Source organism: Melozone crissalis, unplaced genomic scaffold, assembly GCF_028551555.1.
Source record: "Melozone crissalis strain CALT ecotype California unplaced genomic scaffold, PUWL_Pcris_2 ptg000005l_1, whole genome shotgun sequence".
Classification (NCBI taxonomy): domain Eukaryota; kingdom Metazoa; phylum Chordata; class Aves; order Passeriformes; family Passerellidae; genus Melozone; species Melozone crissalis.
In genome coordinates this window covers 67,667,766-67,684,590 of record NW_026535783.1, presented here as the reverse complement: position 1 = coordinate 67,684,590, position 16,825 = coordinate 67,667,766, and the positions used below count along the sequence as shown (strand labels likewise).

The 16,825-nt window shown below is 35.9% G+C and overlaps 1 protein-coding gene across 1 annotated transcript in view; it reads right to left on the bottom strand.

Moving 5' to 3' along the window:
• The window catches only part of LOC128943787 (uncharacterized), a 30,484-nt gene that overhangs the window by 10,220 nt on the left and 3,439 nt on the right, over positions 1-16,825 (bottom strand). The window contains exons 2-6 of the mRNA XM_054286699.1: positions 15,661-15,843; positions 12,287-12,454; positions 10,692-10,793; positions 7,795-7,905; positions 6,028-6,206 (exon numbers count right to left, since the gene is read on the bottom strand). Of these exons, the coding sequence (XP_054142674.1) occupies positions 6,028-6,206; positions 7,795-7,905; positions 10,692-10,793; positions 12,287-12,454; positions 15,661-15,843 (743 nt within the window). The remainder of the gene's footprint in view (positions 1-6,027; positions 6,207-7,794; positions 7,906-10,691; positions 10,794-12,286; positions 12,455-15,660; positions 15,844-16,825) is intronic.

The window sequence follows — 16,825 nt, the reverse complement described above, 5'->3', positions numbered from 1 at the left end:
CAAACATGGATGAAGTTTTCTAGGTAGAAGGCAGGAAGCAGGTGCTTCTCTGGTACATGCTATTCTATGAACAGGAGAAACATCTGCAGTAACTATTCCTATACTGCTGTTTTCCTAAGATGATCTGAGTTTTAGGTTAAATGTTTCTGCAAAAGAAATTTAAAGTATTAAACAATGTATAATGATGAGAAACAGAAATCAGAAAAAAATAAAAATAGAAAATTAGATGTCTCCTTTCTATATTGTATCAAATACTCATTAAGGTAGTGCATATAGTCCTATTTAATTTGGTACAATTCCAGAATTCCAGTTAATGCCATTCATAGTATTTCCTGAGTGATTCATTGCACTTAAGTTTTGTTCAAGCACAGTTATATATGCTATACAAATTAAGCTTCTTCATGTATCATTAAGAAGCAGCTGAGAAAATCTATGCACATTTCATGCTATTAGTAGCAAAAAAATACAAAAAGTAATGACACGAGTAACTATGAAATGAACTTGAAAGTAATACACAAAATAGTCTACAACTACTAATAAGAGGGAATGAAAGCAACTTTACAGAAAACAATATCAAATCCCAGAAGGAATCTAAAAGACAATGAAAACTGAGCAGGGCTAGAAAGCAGAAAAGGAAGCCTTGGCTAACTTGGGAGACCAGCAGTAGGAAGTGTGAGGCAGTTGCCCTGAAGTCACTGGTTTAGATTGGTTTCAGGTCACTAGTGGCATGACCAAATTTTGACTGTCTTTAAAAAATATCTTCCTGGATGTCCCTCAGTGTTCTTAAAATAGACATCTCTTAATTGAGACAGGAAACAGAAGGTTTTTTTTCTTTTTGCTTATTTCTTATTTGCCTAGCTTTCTCCATCATAGCAGATGTGTCCACAACTCTCGCTGGAATTTTCACCATCTATTATTTCTGGTTTTCTCCGAGCAGTTTCTCCTTGAGGTCTGCTGCTTCTTGCTTAGTATATCACTGAAAATTTCTTCTCCCTGTGTCTGTCTGTTTTTCTAATCACTGTATTTGTGGCAGGCTCATTTTTTGTTTCTTTAAGGAAATTACAGCTGAAGTCTGTTCACTTCTTCTTTGAGCTGGGCAGAGATCAATGCAGAGAAAAAATGAATGCTTTTTATGTCTTTTTTCCTTACATCTATTTCCTTTGCCCTCGAGGAAAGGCCTTGTGTATGTCAGTGAACAGGGAGCTCTAGACTCCAGAACTGTTTGTATGGCATTTTTTGCCAGTAGAGATGAATTTACTTAGTTTTTAATTTTGTTTTTCTTTAAATAATTTACATATAAACTAGAGAGAATATAAATACACCAAAGAACAAAACAATATGGAAAAACATTTAAAAGCTTCTTTGATTTGAAGAACCTAATTATCACACACCAAATAGTACTAGCTGTCAGATGAAATACAATCAAACAGTCTTATGGAATGGTTAATCTTCACATTCCAGTTGGTCTAATTGGTTCTTTCTAATTTGTTGCAATTAATTCCACAAAAGGTAATGAAAGTTTGCAAGACCAAGTCTCACAGAAAGAAATATTCAGTTAAAATTTTGAACAACTTGAATCAGATCAAATAATGTATCTGTGTATGACTTTCTCTGGGTCGGGGTATGCAATCTTTTAAGCCAAAATTAACACATATATCATCAGCTAGCATTATTTCTCACTTCTCAACAGAAATAATACAGAGGATGTATTGAAGACAATGGATTCAGCAGGTTTTTAAATGTCAACTGAAAAATACATTCTAGAGCCATGGGAGTCATGGTAAACATTAAGAAATCTGATTATACACTCTATATATAGTGGCAGCTTCCAGACTATGGTGATACAGCTCCAAGCAAAAATGAAAAACAAATAGCAGTGATACCTCTACAAGCAATGGCTTAGACCTAAATCTATGTCTAGCTAAGCCATTTATATAAAGTGATTAGGCTTAGCAATGAACACACAGGCTTGTTCAAGAGAACAAAGGACTGAATATTTGCCATAGATTGAAATGCTCTCAAGGCTCTGCATATGGCATGCAGGGGATTTCTTACTTGGTGTAAAAATTGGACTCCATATACCACAGAAATGAAAATAATTTAAAAGCATTTATTTCCTTCTCTGTTCTATTCTAATGGAAACAGGGATATGACCTAATATCTAATGATTTAAGTGATGTAATAGCTTTTTACCAGGTTGGGGTGTAATTGTTTTGGATTATAAAAAATGCATGTCTGTTCTCACTGATCTGCCCTCAACTTTGAGATACTTTGTCTTAATCACTCACACTATGCCTAAGGGCTTCCTAGAGGCATTAAACTTGGGAGCTTAAGAAATGCAAATCATAATTCTCTTTTTAAAATTGACATTATTATATATGATTACAAAAAAGCACATGCCTGTCCTTCAATGCTGCCACAGGAGGAGTGCTTTTCAAGACTGTATGTTGTAGTTTTCTTATAACATGTTTCAGAGCATTACCAGCATGAACTGTCATGAAGGCCATTTCTCTGAGACTTGGGGCTTCACAGGAAAGTCAATTTTCTCTTTATTCACAGTTCAGTCTCTCACTACAGCTGAATCTGTAAAGTATGCTGTTTTCTATTGTCAGGGCAATAGTTTCCAAATTGACTATTCCTTCCAATGTAACTGCTCCTACTTCCTTGCTATCACAGCTTCTTCTTTTGACTTTCCTACTTGGAGTCCATACAAAATGCTGGCAACAAACCCATACTCTTTAGATCTTTATTTCTAACTACTATAGTTCTACATCATTCTTAGCTGAGGGAATTGGACAGTGAAATGGAATAAATTACAAAAGTAATACAAGGACCTGATAGAACTGGTTTGACTAGAATTAATCAGTCTCTGACATCTGGAAAGGAAGTCAGGATCTGTAATGAATCTCTGGAAAGGAGATACATTAATAACTCTTTCCTGTTGGAGACAGGCCTCTTTACAGTTTCTCCTAGACGATAACCACAATGATATTTATTTCTTCATTACCTTTCAGGGGCTATATTAGTTATCTGTCTTGCTATCCTCTTTACCAGGATCTACTTATGTCCAAAGGGCTGAAAACAATTCCTAGAAACACTGCAAGATAAAAACCAGATAGGAGCTTGTTATAAATATTTTTTAGGAAATTCTGGCTTTCACTGGCACCCTCACTTAGTGGTTTTGTAAAAGCCAGTATTAAATTTGTTGAACACCTTACATGGTGGATATTTGTAATGAGGAATTTTAGGAAACTAATTTTTGACTAGAATGCCTTCTTAATCCTTGTGTTTCCCCATTAAGCCTCAAACACTGTTAGCACTCTAGCAGGTATTTCCCCATGATAAATGAATGCATGCTCCACAGTCTTTAAACCCCTTAATGGCCCATTTGTTCCTGGGTCCTGGAAATTATATTCCTTTTCTTTAATGAAGTCACAAGACCAGTATTTTTTTTAATCCTGAAGACTGCAACCAATTTTAAGGTTTTCAAGTTAGCTGTCATGTTCTAAAAGTGACTTGCTGATGACAGTTTAGAGATTTAACAGGTTGAAGTGATGCTCTGCTGCTGTGAGGTAGATTGTTTTTTCTATCTTATTGGTCTCATGTAAAGCTGATTAAGACTTATTTGTTCTATGCTTCCCTACAAACATTTTGTGGTTACTTTGCAGCCCCTTTACTGTGATGAGCAGCAAATGGTACTTTTAGAGTAAATGTTGCTCCTTTAAAAGTACCATTTTAATTTATCTGTAAAGAAAGGATCAGTGTGTGACTATGTTGAGGTGTTTTCAGCTTTCCCTGAAAAAATGTGTAAAGTTCAAGCACAAGAAACTTGTCTGCTTATACTTGCCTTAGGGAAGGATTTAAGTGTACGTTCATATCTGTCTCCTCATAATTTCCAGACATCCTTCCTTTTAGAGAAAAACTGGGCATGTTGAAAAATAAGGATTTAGCATGTTTGAGAAGATCCAGTGTTCTGGACAAAAGGGGATCAGACCTGTAGAATATATAGTGGAACTCCATGGCTGCCAAGTATAGGCAAAAGTACTATAAATAATTTATTTCTGCTGATCTCAGTAATTTACCAAAACCAAGGTTCTAACACAAAAATATCTCTGCTCTGAGGTGGCAAACACAGCTACAACCACTGAAGTGAAAAAAATGTTTTAGCTACTGATATGGGTTGTAGAGTCAAGGATTTCTGTTGGCAGCATCTTTATGAGGGAAAAGAAAGTAACTTTGCATGGGAAATGACTGAATATTTTCCAACAGCTATCACTTCACCACTGTGTGATTGGCTAGAGATGACTCAAAAAGAGCAGCAATTACATGGGAGAGTCAAATGTAAAAAACTCTAGGAATCTTCTTTTTAAGGTAGGTGGGAAGAGAAAAATTCAAGATGGATAATATCTGCTTGTAAATTACAATGATGAGGAAATCTAGCTCCCCGTGTTTTTTGATATGGACTGAAGCAGAGATGAATCGCCCTCTCCTTTCTCGACTACAGAACATTATATGCTGCATTTCAGGCTAAAATAAAAGTTGTCTTCTTACACAACTGGAAACCAGGCATGGCCTTGCTGGAGTCACTGGAAATACACCAATGTAAGCTGATGTTCTTAACAACAGAATGGAGATGAGTAAATTGATTATCCTGGCCATTTGGATGGATAGTGACAGCTTTTCCTGAAGTTTTTTTAAAATTCTTGAATTATTCTTGCCTTTAATGACCTATCTCAAAAAACTTCCTAGATACAGTAAGTGAAATTTTTTTCCTCCAGAATGAGGCAAGATCAGGAACATAATATTGCCAATTTAATCATGCAGCTGGCATAAAAAATAAAAAGTTGTGTTAAAAGAAAAATATTATTTGTAATTCCTGTAGAAAAAAAAGTGGGATGAGCATTCCTCTTTTAACATCCTGAGAGAAATCATACCAAAAGAAAAAAGTGCCAATGAGTACACTTGAGATCCCTCTTATTTCATTTGAGCATTAGGTTCTCTCAGTAGTGAAGAACTGTATTTGTTTTAAGTATCTTGCTCCCTCTCTCTCTTACTAAATGATTCTTCAGAGTACTCTGTAAACACATGAGGCAGTAAAGAAAATCCTTGTGTTTTCATCTGCTAAAGTAATACCTCAATATTTCAGTATTCTGAAATGTATTCTTTGGAGTCCAGGGACAGAGAGCAAAAAACCAGCATGAAATAATTTAAAAAGTAATTGAAGGGCACTAGTCTTGGATAATGCAAGAAAATAAGCAGTATTTACTTGTATTTACTCTTTTTAAGAAAAAGCAAATGCACATAGTTTGCATGATTGAAATATTTATTTTCTTAGTGCAATAAATAAGGTAGTTGAGGAACAAATGAATTAAAAGAAGCCTACTAGTTGAAAGGAAGAAGTGAAAATGTAATTAAATCTTAGAGAATGTAAGATTATGAGGCACCTTCTAATCCTCACTCCAATTTATCTAACACTCTGTGATATTTAATTGATCAAAAACTGGAAAGTGTTTAAAAGTATAACTAGATGTGCAATTTTTACATTTCAAGAGTTTGATGATGGATGTGGTTATGATAAAAAATCTCTTCAAAAAAATCTCTTATGAAATCTCTTCAAAAGAATGTTTCCTACATGTTTGCATCTTTTTAGTGTGAAGTTTTTTACTTGGTTTTGTTTTGACACCAGAATAGCTAGCGCTGAAATAAAGCACTCGCCAGACTGTTTTGTTGCTTACCCAGTGGTTCTGCAGCACATTCCTGATTTTATGGCTCATATGTCTACCATGACAGGTGCAGAGAAACAAGACTACCAGCTATTCTGCTGGAAATGTAAGGTGCATAGAGAACTATAGAAGAACATTCAACACGCCTCCTTTGCACACTTCATGCAAAACCCTGTAGCATTGATGTTATGCTGCAAATACCATAAGTCAATATAATGATCTGCAAATTTGAGTACAGAACTGCTACACTCCATAATTCAGGACACACTCCTGAATTCCACTTCTCACCAGCCACTCTCCTTACCTTCTTGTGTTTGTAATAGTGTAGGTAACCATTATGTTTCAGCACAAACCACCTCTTTCTCCAGCCCTTCAGTATTGCTGATTGTGTTCGTTTGTGCAGATATCCTCGGCAAGTAGGTTTGGGCGTGTTGGGGTAACGGCTGATGTCTGATCCCACTATCATCGTCAGGATATCAGGACCTAAAATATTACATGTGAAAACATAAGTCAAAACTATAGATGTGTCACTATTTCTGAATACCCATATAGGTTAGGGAGAAGGAATGCGGTGTTCTATACCACGCCCATGTCTTCCCAGTGTAGCTTCTAGAAGTAAAAAGAAGCAGAGCAGCTGACGAAGCATATTAAATCAAGTGATATTTGACCTTCTTTTAAGACAAATTCAGCAATGGAACTAATTTTGTGTTGAGAACTGGTAATGGAGCCAGCTATCTGAAGACACGTCTAAAATAATTTTTGTGACCTATTTTTGCCAGCAGCATCTTCGGTACTTGTCTATTTTATCAGTTAGGAGAAGTAATTTGAGTAATTTCATTGCTCAAATGGGTGTACATAAATTGAGGTTTAATGAAAAATTGCTAAAAATGCTCTTAGGGGCACCTTCAGTCTCTCTCATTTTACATATGCTCTTGAGAATTCTTCATTTTCCATGTCTTGGACTATGGTAACTTTTTCTGTGCCCCTCACTGAGGAAGATGGCTGCTGGAAGCAAACCTGTGCTAAAGCATCTAGTTATCATTTGCAAAATGTAAGGACTCAGAAGAGATTATGGCTTGCAAGATTAAAGAAAAAATGTTATCTTCATCATCAATGAGATGCAACATCACAATATTTGCTGACAGTATCAATATATCTATGATTTTGACCCTAAAGGCCAGAAATTCTGATTGTTTCAACACTAAAGAGCAAGTCGTAATGCCTGAAGGAAGATTGAAAAATGTGACTGGGACACAATTTCATCTGCAAAACATTTGCTGGGTTTCTTTTTGGGGGACACTTGACTTTGGGAATGTTGTTGGTATGCCAAGATTCAATCCAGGGGGTGTTCTCTGAGGACTTGAAAATACCAGTAATCACAGATTTATCTGCTAAGACACTCAACATTCTCTGAAATAGTGTGAATGGCAGTTCTGTAATTAAATTATACAGTATGTGTCAAGTCAAATTTGTCATTGCCTTGTAAAAGTATTTTAATTTATTTAATTTCCCATGATCCTTTGTCAAAAATTTATCTGGGATAAATATGGGAATAGCAGTAAACTAATTGTCCCCATGTAAACATGCTATCTCTGGGTTTTAGTCATCACAATTCTGGGAAGGACATACTGGACTAATATCCCCGACTGTCTCTGTGGTGGTACAAAAGAATGCCTCATGAAATGAACTCTCTTATCTCCTGACTAGACTTCAGATCTTGGCAACAGAGAAACAGAAGAAAGATGTGAAGTCTGTCCCTGAGGAAGTATAAGGCATAAATAAGGCATTTGTGTCTCTCTAGTCACTTTAAGGGCTTTCTGAGTAACTTTCTTTGTAAAAGAGCCAAAACCATTACAGTTACATGCTCTTTGGGGATTAATTTTCTAAAGTGTCTAAAAAACAAGGTCTAGATAAAAAAGCTACCTCAGCAATACCACTGTATGAAATAGTAAGGGATTAAACTATTAATTGAGATTTCTGTTGCATACATCACCCCATTTCTCTGGATGCACTTGAAGCATTCAACAGAAAACCTGACCCATTCATTTAATTTATTGTGATTCAGAATTACCTTTCCTTGCCAGATTTGCAGCTTCTGAATGTGGCATGCTGGTGACATCAGTTCCATTTACTGCTATCAGAATATCCCCAACTTGAAGCCCTGCTTCTTCAGCTGCACTATCTGGAAGAAAAAGAAAAACAAAAGAGAAAAGAGAAAAAGAAAAAGAGAATAAGAAAAAGAGAAAAAGAGAAAAGAAAGAGAAAAATAAAAAAAAAAAAAAAAAAAAAGAGAAAAAGAGAGAGGAAGAGAAAGAAACAAAACCAAAAACAAACAAAAGAAAACCACCAAAACAAAAAACCCACAAAAATTTATTTAGTGCAAAGATATCAAGCATGACTATATGATCACACTTTTTTAGCAAAACAAGTATCTGTTCAACCAATCAAGGATTATGTTTTAGGGCCTCCATGATGTCAACTTGAAGGTGAAACAAGTTTTACTGACCAACCTGTTACTCATCTGTTAATGAAGCTTCAGGATTTGGATATGGATGCAACCCTAGATAATGACTGGCAATGGAGAAATTCCATTTAAAATGCCATTAGGATTTAAATGCTTTAGGATTCAAATAGACATTTCAGTATCTGAGAGTTTTTTGGCCTGAAGTGTAAAGAAAGATGTGATGCAAAGCTCAGTAGAGTCACTAGAAAAAAATTATCTATTATTCTGATAAACTTTGAATTTAACCCCAAAAGAGTACCTTCTGTGTTGATATTTATCTTTGCTGGTTAATAGAATTTGGATATAGCATTTTGAGAATTTTTGGCTTTAGGAACAAATTACATGGTAAGTTAAAAAGGTCCCAGTGAAGGAAGAACTGAATCAGATTTTTAATGCATCACCTTTTGTTTATTTGTTAACCATTGCAAAGCACATGCATTCCTAATGAAACACTGCTCAGAAACATGCTAGCCAGGAATGGAAACAAACTAGGGAGGTGATAAATATACTCTATTCATGGGCACCAACACAGTTACTTAAATCCCAATTACAAATTTCTCAAATACAGTATTTATCTTCTCATTTATAAATAGCTATTCTGAATGTACTGTAAAATAATAGTTTTGGAAAATATTATTTCATGTCCTTAACATTTACTGTATACTTTTTAAGATTTTGCTCCCTATGATGCAGTAAATGTGATCCTTCAGTGTATTTCTGAGAATGTTTAGAAATTTTAGGGAAAAAGCCTAATAATAAACAGGCACAATAAAGCCCCAGTTCACCCTCATGTGTATTAAAAATAATTTGTTAACGTCAGAACATTTTGGGTTGTGCTGGCCTTGAGCATGCCATACCAGAATTTATGACCATAAGTGGGTTATAAAAATATTATTAAAATATTCATTATAGAATCATAGAATGATTTCAGCTGAAAGAGGCCATCTAGTTCCAATCCCCTTCCACTAGACCAGGTTGCTCAAAGTTCCATTTAACACTACATGAACTTTTGAAGGGATGGGGCATCCACAGCCTCTCTGGACAAGATGTGCGAGTGCCTCACCACTCTCACAGGGAAGAATTTCTTCCTAATGAAATGAGTTATATTTTGAGAAAACATAATTTTACTACAAGCTTGTCTGAAAAACCTTATTTTTTAATGTTGTCACTGTTTTAAAGCAACTGTGTTTGAAAACAACATACAAATCAAAGAGTGATATAAAATGTGAGTTGCTATACTTAATTTTAACTAGTAGGGATAAATTGGTAAGTGTCAGAGCTATTGTATGCATGATGTATGATTTTATTTGTACTTAGGTAAAGAATTTATGAATTCACATGCTCCTGAATTCACAGGCTTTCTCAGTGTTTTCAGGATGATGGACAATCTAATACGTAAGACTGGTAATAGTGACAGAGCTATTCTCAGATGCCAGGCCTGAAGGCATGCACTAGCTTTCTCTGGACGGTATGACATTTTGCATAGTATCTGCTATTTTTAGTAAGAATCTATCTCTAGTAAGAATCTATCATAGTCTCCTGTACCTTCTGCTCTTTTCCTAATTCTACTGTGCCTGTCCTGAGATGCAGAGCAGTAGAGCAAGGAGTACTCTCAATTTGGATGAGCCAAGGTCTTAGGCAGCAGTAAAATGACAGACTGCCTGTGTCTCATTCTCTCTGCTGTTACTGACTGAGTCAGCTTTTAGCCAGATTTCTAAGTTGACAGTATGCACAGAGCCAATGATTTAAGACACTTTTCAGTGGTGACTCCCAAGATCTCATTCCTGAGCAAAAGTGCCAACACCATTATTAAGGCATGGTACAGCTAGCTCATTCTTCTCTAGAAGCAGTATCCTTGCATTTCATCTTCGCTGAAAATCATCTGCCATTCTTTGCTCACTCACTTGGGTTTTGGAGCTTCTTTTGGGGTTTCTTACAATCATCATAATTACCAGAAGAAGTTAACAGTCCACCTGTCAAGACTGACAGATGGCTTGATTGATCCAAGCAGAAGTGTCCCTAGCCAATAAGATTTTTGGAAATATTAGAAGGATCACTGCATCCTCATTTTAATTTTTAATGGCCTATTGTCATTCATTGATGTCAGCCCAAAAAAGTTTTAGACTTTACATCTTGAGAGAAGCAAAATGCAGGCACTTGCACAAGGTATGAACTGACATGGAAGAAGACAGGGCAGTGGAGTCTGATTTACTGCTAGGGACAGAGGGGCTCTAAGACAGTTGCTCATGAGCAGTTTTGCTCTCAAACACCTTGCACCCACTAATTAAGGAAATTATTGTGTATATCAATATTATAAATTAATATAACACAGATGTTCTATACTATGTAGATCATATAGATATATATCATATCATATCATATCATAATATCAGTGTATATAATATTATGTATTTACTTTTTATATATTTCCACAGGCGAAATTAACCAGTACAAACACAACTTACTTGTGTCAACTTCAGTCACAAGGATAGGCTTTGAGAACTGGATCCTGAAACCCCAAGGGTAATTGCCAGTTCCTTTTGCAATCTTCACTGTTCTTTCTCGAACTGGAAATAGGAAGAAAGATACCTTTTTTCTTTAAGCATTCAATTTAATAAGCAGCAGTCTGTTTTTAAAAGTTTTTGTAGGTACTGAGCATTACTGATTTTACAAATAGTTGGGGTGCTTTCACTATCACTCCTGGCTGTTTAGTGCTGGTCCTCAGGTTGGTGACACCCCTCAGACTGCAACAAATCAAGTATCATTCATGTTAGGGTACAGGCAGACAGCAATTTAAATTAAATTTTGGATAGTTGTTTCTTCTCCTTTTGTTTATCCATCCACTCCACACTCTCAGAATGCTTTCCAGTCCTGTAGTTCAACCTCCCCAGCCACAGTGTCATCTGCTGCCAAGGGGAGCTGAAATATCTTTCAACTCATCAGAATTTAACACTTAAAGGTATCAACTTCCGTAAAAAGGAAGATCAGGGTCTAATTGCTTACTTCCATCTTTTTCTCAGGGTCTATTAGTATTATTATTCTGATTTAAATGGCCTGGTTCTTTAGCAAATATACTTAAGAATGATTTCAGTGTAAATTTGATTTCTTGGAGTGTCTGGTTTTGATCATTTGACTACCTTACTATGTATTTTTTCTTAATGGAGGTCAATTCAATAGTAATTTATGACAGCTGTTTTGTCTTCAAATTGTGTACTATTCAGAAGACAGAAATTGCTTTCAAGATTACTTTAATATCAGGCCAATTGATATGCATGACATCAATGTTATCTGTCCAAAATAGATACTTCAATACTGACTTTAACAATCATGCTGAAGTTCTGAGCTCTCTCCTGGGAGAAGAAGCAACCAAAATGGTTTTCCAGAATATTCCCATCTGTGTTAAGGGAAATTTTTCATGTCAGAAGATTTATAGTGGACATTTGTTTTCCCTCATATTCTGAATTATTTATGGGCTCCAACAAAGGACAAATTTCTGGAAAGCTATAGGGGTGTTTCAGCTTGTGATAGTTCTTTGAACTGTTGTTACTTTTGAGTAACTTAACATCTGAGAAGTGAAGGAAAACCTCCCCTCCCAAAGAAACAGTTGTTCACTATATCTGTTTGCACAGATTTAAACTAGAAATAGAAAAATCCTCCATACTCCTAGCAAATGATTATTTTCTTTCTAGATCAACTATGCCTGAAAGTTTGATGTAAATCAGATTTTATGTCCATTGTAATACTTTATGACCATAAATATCTCTAAGATTTTGGCAAGCTTGAGGAAGTAATGGAATTACATTGCCTCTAGCCTTACCTCATAAAGATTAGTTATGCACTTTAACCAGTTTATCAAGTAATGATGATATTTTGCAAGATAATAGCTAAACAAGAATTATTTCTTTTTTAAATAAGCTTTTAGATTCTTGGGTTGCTCCCTTTCCTTTCTTTAGCATAAGACCAGCACCTACTCCAAAATGTCATTCCCCTGAAATCCTCAGAGTGCCCAAAATGAATAAATTTTTATGACATTTATTACCGGTTGCTCTAGCCAACTTACTTGCCACTGGTCTAGGTCTTTTGCTGAGACATCTAGGACTGTTATCTGGAGAGACATCATCTCCTCTGAAAACCCAGGAAGCAGAATGAAAATTTTCTGTATAAAAACCTCTGTCCTCATTTTCAGAATATAGTCCCAGATCTACTGATCGAGCATCCTCTGAATTTACTGTCATGGTGATAAAAAAAGTAAAAGTTATGTCAGGAGGGAAAATGTATGAAGAATAAGAGACCTCAGCCACTCAGCACGCAAGAAGTGCCACAAACTTCTTAATTAACTGTTTGTAATGTTTGTACTGAATTCCTCAATTCTGTCGCTGTTAAAGGAGAAGTCTGCAAGGATTTCCAAATCTAAGATCACAATACTGGAGGCTAATGCAGTTGGACTTGAGTAAGAAGTGAAGTCTTAATGCAAGTGGTCAAAACAGGAGCTGCAACTATTTAAGATAAATCTGGCTTTAACTAGTTCTTAAGCTATCTAACGTGACCCATTTGATTAGGAAATCAAAAAAATCTTCTAGAAATTTAGCATGAGTTCAATTCATATCAGAAGACAAAAGAGAAGCTGAAAAGTATCTTCCATGACAGGGGCATTGATGACCATATTTTTTGTTTTCTTAATCTTAGCTCTTCCAGGCATGAAATTTTTTTAAAAAGGAGGTGAGGAAACAATAGTTTGGTGGGTTTTTTTTTTCTTTTGTCTTTTACCATAGAACTCCTGGCTAGTTCCTTCATTGGCTGTTGAATATGTGTATGATGTGTTATCCTGAGGATTTTCAGATTCCTACTTCATAACAATTTACATTCCCAATATCTTGCAATGAGTTCACATGGAAATGGAGGAGAGCTCTAATTCTCTGCTAAAGTTGAGACTCTCAAGGCAACAGGATGTCAGGCAGCTGGTTGTGACAGGTTATCAACAGCAAGCTGAATGTAAATAAATAGTCCAACAACATCCCAAGCAGGCCAGGAGCTGGAACTTCAAAGTTAAAACTGGATGGTGAAAGTCATATATAAGTATACATAATCAGATGCTGTGCTAACAGATAGACTGAAAATATAAATTTTCTGAGAGGAAAAAAACATCACATACATTTCAGTATGAAATGCCTGGTATAATGCAGCTAGATTTAATGCAGCTGGAGGAAGGATCTGTTTGTTTTGTTTATCCTGTGTTTGATGTAAAATGATTACCAGTATAAAAACAGGGAAGATAAAAATATACCTTTATTTAAAGTTATATTTGTTCAGGAAGTCACTCCCTGAATACATCTAAGTGGCAGTCCTTTCTTCTCTTAGAAAATGTGCTCAGTTGTGTCTATCTAGACAAATACTCCAGGTCCACTGGCTCCTCCCTTATGCAGAAAGTATGAGATTACATGCTTAACTGTTTAAGAAGCTACTAGCAAATAGACAAATAAATAAATATTACTATGCTGATATGTTTAAAGCTCATTTTTCCTCGAATGCATAAGTTAAAACCTAGACTAGCACCTAACAACCCAGTACAGCACAGTATTTTGCCAGTTTAATGCTGAATTTTTGTAATTTGAGTAGAGTTAGAGTAGATTAAAATGTGACAAATAGGCAAAACTATATACACTGCCATGCTGACACTGCCATGGAATTATGCCAAAACATTTCCTTTCTCTTCTCCTTGAGTTTTTGGAACAGATGTCAAACTGGAGAGTCACAAACAAGCACATTTAAATTATTCCCAGATGCTGGAAGTAAGAATGTAAGGAGCTGATGCTTCCATACGTCAATCAGAGTTGTCTGCCAACAGAGGGTAAGTCAAGCTACCAAACCAAAAGGGACAGAAGTCTCAGGCCTGTGCATACTATCCAAAAAGATTAGATGTGAGAATCTGTGACAAAATGGTCTGCCCAGTCACCTGTTCTGGAGACCACTCTGTGTATATGCCATGTGCTACTCAAAACTTTGTCTCAAGGAAAGAAATTCTAGCTCTTTCTACTTGCTCTTTTTAACTTGTTTGATATGTTAAAAAAGATATATATATGCTTCCTCTATGAAACCAACACATGCCTAACTTAGTAAAATTTATGGTCCAACTTTATATTTAAGAGACATCACTGTTGAAATCAAGGAATAGTTTAGCCCAGTGTGTATAGCTTCTGGCAAGTTTTTTTGAGCACAGGTGGTTTGACATGGTAACTTTCTAGTCTTAATATGATGGCATAGAACCTGTTTTAGGGGCAAGCAATGAAAATTGCCACCAATAAAGAGCCTCTTTATTCCCATGTGAATAATGTTAGAATGAATAATGTTAGACGCACCATCTTTGTTAACAGGCCTTAAAATCGTAGGGAGTGGCTCAGTTACCTGAACAGAGGTGACTGTACCTCAGGGTATCCTGCTTGCTTTTCAATTACTACTTCAAAAAGGCTTGGGTTCCCTGCTGGTTCACATATCTCAGGTCCCTATTGGCAACCCAGCTGCCAACTGAAATCTATGTATAAGTAGGGAATTAATGTAGGATTTACCTCTTTGGTACAGGCATGGAACATATTTATACCTTATCATCTATTGGACTTGCACTGAAGACTCAGAGTTCAGAGTCTTCTATACGTCCATATTTTCCCTTCTTCAAAGAGGAGGCTATACACCTACAAATAAAATTTCCTGCACCAAAAGAACTCATAACACAAAATATTTCCACAGGGAAGTGCACATTTCTTCATCCCCACAAAGTATTTTTTATATTACTAAAATAGCAAAACAGGAGGCAGTGTTAAGTGAGAAGTACCACATATCCACATATGTTCTCCCTAGACTGTGCAATCCCTGTTTGGTGGCTGCATCTGCATGCAATTTAAATTCACTAAGCAGTTAATCTTAGAAGTTCCTTCCCATGAAGTTTAAGCTGATGAATTTGCATGTGGCAAGGTGACAGATCTCTTAAAGAGACAGTTATGAGTCACAGTGAATAACAATCTAGGCAACAAGAGTAGATTAAAGTTGGAGCAGGTGGTTACCCTTGTGAGGAGGAAAGACTCCCAGCTCAACATGCTTTGATATAAGTAGATATCAGGATTATGATTTTTGTTATAACCTCAAACCTGCTGCCACATAATTACATGTTTGTGCCTAAAGTTTGTCTTAATATTATTTGAGCATATAATTTGAGCATGTCCTACCATGAACATTCATGGTAGAATCAACATTTTTTTAGTCAGATTATTTGCTTAACCAAAGAGAAAGGATGTTTTGTGTTAGTCATGATAATGACTAACACAGATATTTGGATCTGGACTAACACAGTTATCCGGAGATAAATTTCCTTAGTTGAAAAGCCTGTCATATTACCAATTACACATACAGGAAAGATACCAAGTGTAATACTAAAGTACTCACTTGATCCCTCAGTGATTGTGCTGTTTATGGAGCTTCCTCCAGTTGAACTGCACTTTTTGCTGTCTTTGAACTGTTTCCGTCTTCTGGCCCACTGATCTATTGCATCTTCCTGGGAACTGTCACTTGCTCTGGCGTCTTTCTTCAATGGCAATTTTCTTGTTTTATTCATTTCTGATTTCAAGTCTAAGTTATAACCAGATGTTGTTCATGAGAAATATGTGACACAACTTGTATAAGTAATTTTACTGTGTAATAACTCCACATTCTAAATCCAAGAATAATCTAACAAATATATAAATGAAAATACCAAATAATACTGAAAATATTCTGAAAATATGCATTTGATACTAATTGAGTAGAAGTGTCTCTAGTTAAATATCTACACAGCATAGTACATCACTATTTTAATGCAGAAACTTGTAAATTGCTCATGGTCTTGTTTAATATCATACATTTCTGAAGCGGTCAATAGGTAGATAGATATATAAACTCCTATTTGAATACTAATAATCTTTTGAGAAATGCATGAAGATTTTTCTGGTTTAGACTTCTTTCTAGTTAAGGCAGAATAACCTTAATTGTTGCATTATTATTTCAGATAAAACAACAATGATAAAACAAATCTTGTATTATATTCTGTATTAAAAATGTGACTGTAACCACTGGCAAGGACAGATAGAGAGAAAGTCCAACCTCCACAGGCTCCCTGGAGGACTCTGTAGATACACTCATGGCTGCACAGCCTTTTTCTGGCTTCAGCCAGATGTTCATCACATGTAACTCAGCAAGGCCATTCCAGGGCACTATTCCAGACCATTGCTGAGACTCAGGAAACCTATCTCTTTCAATGCCCTTCTAGTGCCCTTTGCAGAAGTCTTTTCCTCTTTGATACACTCATGAAGTACCCAGAACGCTATAGGCTTCTGGACTGCCTTTCCCCCATCCTGTTTACCATAGTAGCATCTCTTCTCCTCTGTTGTAGAAGTTCTCATTCTTTGCAGAAAAATGACACATTTGTTTTCCAGTGTCACTGGATTAATATACTCCATAAGTCCCACACTGCCCAATGTCTTGGTAAAGTAGGCTGTAAAATTTATTCTGGATGTACACATTTATTCATTTAAAGGAGGACCTCCACAGCATTGCTGGGAATGAAGATAAATCA